Consider the following 4,949-nt stretch of genomic DNA (forward strand, 5'->3'; position numbering starts at 1 on the left):
CAGGAATTGGAAACCAGGGACTACTGCTTTCTCAAAGGCAAGATTTTGCTGCCTCACAAAAGGCAGAGACCTCCAGCTCCTGCTGGCTTCTGTGGTCAGCACGGGAGACTTGACTGCTCCAGGAAGCAAAATTTGCTCAGTCGATGTCATTTGATATCTACAAAATGCCAGCAAGCTCCTGTGTGCCACAGTCCCACAAAAACATGAGGTAGATCACAGCCATCCTTGGCAGTACAGGGTGAGGTGTTGCACATCCTTCCCTGAAGGCAAGGTCAGGCCTTTCTGAAGGGTTCCCTTTCCCAGCTGGCACTGAGCCCACGGCTGTTTGCTATAGCGGCAAGACCACAGAGACAGCCCACTCCAGAGACCTCCCGAGAACTCAGCAGCAGCAATGGCTGTAGCCTTCCTTCCCAAAATGCGGATAAAATGACTTTCAGCATTCAAAAGCTGGCACCTAGCATACCTCTATCATCCCCGTCTCGAGCGCTGTGCAGAATCCCGCTGCAAACTCCACCACTTCTCTTACTGGTAGGAGGTAAGGATTGTTCTACATAAACTCTCCAGCTAGGCGAAGTGGCGGCTTGTGACTACACCAGGATTGCCGAGTATGCATTTATAGGCATGAAGGCAGCCAAAGGATTCATTCAGAACATGCATACACAGACACACACTGTATTTATTGAGTAGTGCAGCGGAAACTTTACCCTAAATACATAACTTCTCTGGAGTCAGCAGGAGATACAATCAGTGTAATTTGGGCAACATTCACTAATTACGTTTTTTGAGGTACCAGAAAAAGCATGTTATCACGCACTTCAGAATAGGTCAGAAGAGTGCCGCTTTACTTAGCTGAGATCAGAACTGCCACAACCTTGTTATGAAGATGTGTGAGAAAATTATATACCAGGAGGAAAGGTGAGTGTACTCATGAGCTGTCCCAAGAAACTGCTCTTTAAAGCAAGGTTAGTTAAATGTGCAAGACTAAACAGTTCAATGGAAAAGAATTCAATAAAATCCTGTGAGAGAATCCCCTGCTACCAAAGGAGGTGGTTGGAGGTTGAGGGCAAAGATAGTTCAGTATGAACACAATCCACACGACACGATGCTGTCTTTTTTCTCAAGTCACTACGGCACACGAGCAGATCAGATGGTGCCAATCTACAGTGCAGCCGGGGCCAGAAGACAACTAAAATTCAACTAAAAAATGGAAAATTACTTGGGGAATGAAAGTAACGTGCAACAGTGGGGTTTAGAGGAAGGCGGGGCAGGAAACTTTTGAGGAATTTCCAAGATTCAGTGAGAGCTGAAATACCAACCGTGGTCAGCACCTTTGACAGCTTCCACTACAGCTTGCACCTAGGGATGTCTGAGTCCATCAAGTGCTGCCAGAAGAAGGCCTGTATCCTGCACCACGCATCTTCCTGGGCTTTGGCATGCTCCTTCCATTGCCCTCCCCAATACACAAACATCCCAAGTGCTCTGTGGATCGAAGCCTGACACAGAGGCAAGTACGGTGGTTCTAAGAGGTGCCCTGCTCCAGAATAGGAGAAAAACTCCACTTCCCGCCCATGCCGCTGAAGGCGCTGAACAGCATCTTGGCAATAGAGGTCACTTTTCCAGTTCCTGTCATCCAGTCCAGACAGGAAGAGCAACTTGGCCAAGGACCTCTCCACGGGAATGCGACAGTCCCAAGTTGCTGGGTCCCTGTGATCATCCAGGATATCTGAAAAATCTACTAGGCCAGACTCATCACTGATCTTCGCCCTACTCAAATCATATGGGTGAGGAGGAAGAGTGAAGCCATCCCCCCGCAGGGGAAAGAAAGAATTAAAGCCACTTCCAGATATGCTGACAGCTGCCTTGATGCCAGGTAGAAATGTGGCCATGGAAAGGGCTAGATCAGCTCCTTTAGACAAGCCCAGAACACCAATCCCAGTGTCTTTCACCTGAAACACAGTCATGAAAACAACTGTTAGCAACTATCCACTTCCTGGGCTGGCATAACATCTCCAGTTTTGCTTCCTCACTCCTCCTCTAAGACACCCATGTTTTATCCCTTCCCTCTCTCTGCTCAGGTTATATCACTCCCATATCTATCCACTTGCTGAGCCTCCACAAGACTGACTAGGAACTCTACAGATACTCAATATTTCTCCTCCTGTAAGTTTTTCTTTTTGGTCACCACTACAGACCAAGCCTCTTTGATCCCTCCACATCCTGGCTAGGCGCTTGTTCGCAGTATTGCATCTTTTACTGCTCCTGTCTCCAAACCCCCTCAAACTTCTCTTCTCAAGTCCCATTTGGAAAACCACTTTTTCATTGATTTTCTTTCATGTTTTTTGAAATTCTCCTACAGTTGACCTGTTATTTTCTGTTTTGTCTTGGAACACATAAGGTTCATTACACCTGAGGCCAAGTAAACCAAATAACTGTTCAAATCAACTTCTTTATAGTGAAGGCTCCTCACACCAATTTAATTAACTCTGAACCTGAACTCTGAACAAATTAATGAATCTGAACTCTGGCCTGATTCCTGACGTCCATGTGCTAGAATGTGAACATCTCTGTGAAATGAATACCACGTTAAGTAGATTTCTCTTGGTCTCTTTCGGTTTAAGACATGGCACACTCTCCAGTGACACAGCTGTAAGGGATTCTGTGGTTGAAGTGGTTTGTTAGTGTCCTGTGAAACTTAGAATCAAAAGGCTGTAACATCTCAGAAACAGTAGGAAAAAAACAGTGGACTTTTTACCCTTCTAAAATCTTGAAAGATGCAGAAGTAGGGGAAAAATTAAGATTTCCTGCTTACGCAGTTTTGTGCTTCTAGTCCAGGAACTGCTTTGATTTAATCTTACAGAAGCAGTGATTTGTATAACAGCACTCTATGGACTGTTACAAAATGCTGTGCAGCTACCCAGCTACTTGCAAAACTCAAGTTGAGGCAGAGGCTTTTCCATCTCTCAGATCATGCTGTCTTTCAGACAATGCCATCTCCTTCTATCATCTCAGAAACTTAGTTGCATTCAGTGACACAGAGTATTCCAATTTTAAAAATGGAATATAGTTACCTGCTGCTGCTTCCGCAAAAAGTTCACAGCTTCCTCAAAATAGCCCAGTTCAAGAATTTCTGGCATAGCAGGGAGATCTTCAAAGGCCATGTAAGCAAGAGCCAGAGTCACGAAGCCTCTGCTAGCCAGGAGACTTGCTCTGTATTCAACAAGACCTCCTCCAGATCCATACAAATCGATAAGTCCAGGGAACGGACCAGGTCCTGCAATGACAAGTGTGTATACACATAATCGAAGAGAAAAGGGTCTGCAGTTCTCCTTTCAAGTGTCCCCTCAGCACACATCAGAACAGCAGATATCAGAAGGAAATCATGCTCTGAACCTTTCCATGGACGTTGCCATTCCCAGGCACGCACACAATCACTCCAAGAACACGAGTTTGGATACTTCTTCTCTTTCTTAGGAACTCATTATAGGAAATTCACATGTTGGCCATCCTTATCCCACCACGAATCTCAGCTGACATTGGCATGGATGTTCTCAGGCCACTGGGTTCAATGAACAAATGGTATCGCTGCATGAGTTGCTCTCCTTTAGAAACTGTGCTAGCAGGTTTTCCAGGGAGGGAATACTTGAGTTATGAAACACACCCACAAAGGCCAGCACTGACCTACACCAATTTAGGCTTCAGTACAACCTGGGTAACTACACCTTGGCTTCTCAGTTCTCTTCCTGCAGCCCTAAGACCTTCCTTTTCTGCTGCTGCTCTGCCCATTTTTATAGCCAGACTTCCCTTATAAGACCTGGTGTCACAGCAGCCACAGGGGCCTTTTTCTTCATTACAGAGCAAGACATTTGCATTTAAGAACTGCTCAAGGAACATAAACAGTTCAGGGTTCAGAGCAGCTTTGCACTTGGGTCCAGTCACAGCACTGTCTCTGTACAGAGAGCTGTGGAGTTAAAGCCTCTTTCAACTAAAGCCCTTGCTTTTTGCATTTGACTCCCATTTTCCTAAGTATCCTCTTTCTTTGACATTTCCTTAGCCAAAGAGAGAAACAGAGACAAGTCCAGAGCTTGCAGGAAGATCCATGGCAGCTGCAGAAGCACCCCAGGATGGCTGCAGCCCAAGTCCAGTGCTCCCACCATGCCTTGTCACTCCTCACTCCCTGGCCAGAGCTGTCACTCCTCACAGCTCTGCCAAAGACCAGGGGCCTCTTTGTCCTGCCAGCTAAACAGAAGAGCTAAGAAAGAAACACGTTTTTCCTCATAGCTGTCACCACAGGAGAGGTCCTGACGCCCCTCAGCTAGAACAAGCAGGAGACACCTCATGTTACCACTGCCACCCTCCCTGTACCCCACTGCCTTGGCCCTGGGCAAGAGCTGCTTCTCCCTGCTCTGCTGCGAAGATCCAAGGAGCGGGACCAAGAGCAGCCTGAGGGAAGCACCAGCTGAGGCTTTGCTCTGGGTTGCCAAGTGCATCCAGCGGCCACAGGACACAATATGCAGGGTAAGTCACAGCTGGAAAACCAGAATTAAAACTCACCAGGAGGGAGGAAGAGAGTTGCTTTCAGACGACCTTCTCTGACTGAAATCCTTTTCACCCCCTCTCCTAAAAACCATCGCTCATTGGTGCATTTTCCCAGCAAGCGGCTCATGTCCCCGTGGCCCTCAAACACTTCCAAGTCCACACAGAAAGGTGTCAGCACGTTCCTCTTTGCCAGCCGCTTATAGGGTGCTTTAGACTGCAGAGACCACAGCAGCCCCATGGGCTCCACTCCCGAGTAGCTGCCCCCCAGCGCCGGGGAGCGGCTGAGGTCGAGCTCCCCGCCGCCCCCCGCTCGGTAGCGAGCGTGGGCTTGGAAAAGGAACCCGCTCTCGTCCACCAGGCTGGCTCGGACGGTGACCGCTTGCTGCGGCAGGAGACCCGCCACGCAGATCTGC

General features: G+C 47.9%; 1 protein-coding gene across 1 annotated transcript; it reads right to left on the bottom strand.

Moving 5' to 3' along the window:
* Window positions 1–1,343: 1,343 nt before the first annotated feature.
* On the bottom strand, window positions 1,344–4,942 carry LOC104491217 (acyl-coenzyme A thioesterase 4-like; the record flags this gene model as incomplete). The annotated part of the gene is made up of 3 exons (XM_010133603.1): window positions 1,344–1,946; window positions 3,069–3,271; window positions 4,552–4,942. Coding segments are annotated over 3 exons (1,197 nt in total), but the record flags the coding sequence as incomplete, so codon positions are not given.
* Between the last annotated feature and the right edge of the window lie 7 nt (window positions 4,943–4,949).

This window comes from Buceros rhinoceros, unplaced genomic scaffold, assembly GCF_000710305.1.
Source record: "Buceros rhinoceros silvestris isolate BGI_N320 unplaced genomic scaffold, ASM71030v1 scaffold1093, whole genome shotgun sequence".
NCBI classification, from domain to species: Eukaryota; Metazoa; Chordata; class Aves; order Bucerotiformes; family Bucerotidae; genus Buceros; species Buceros rhinoceros.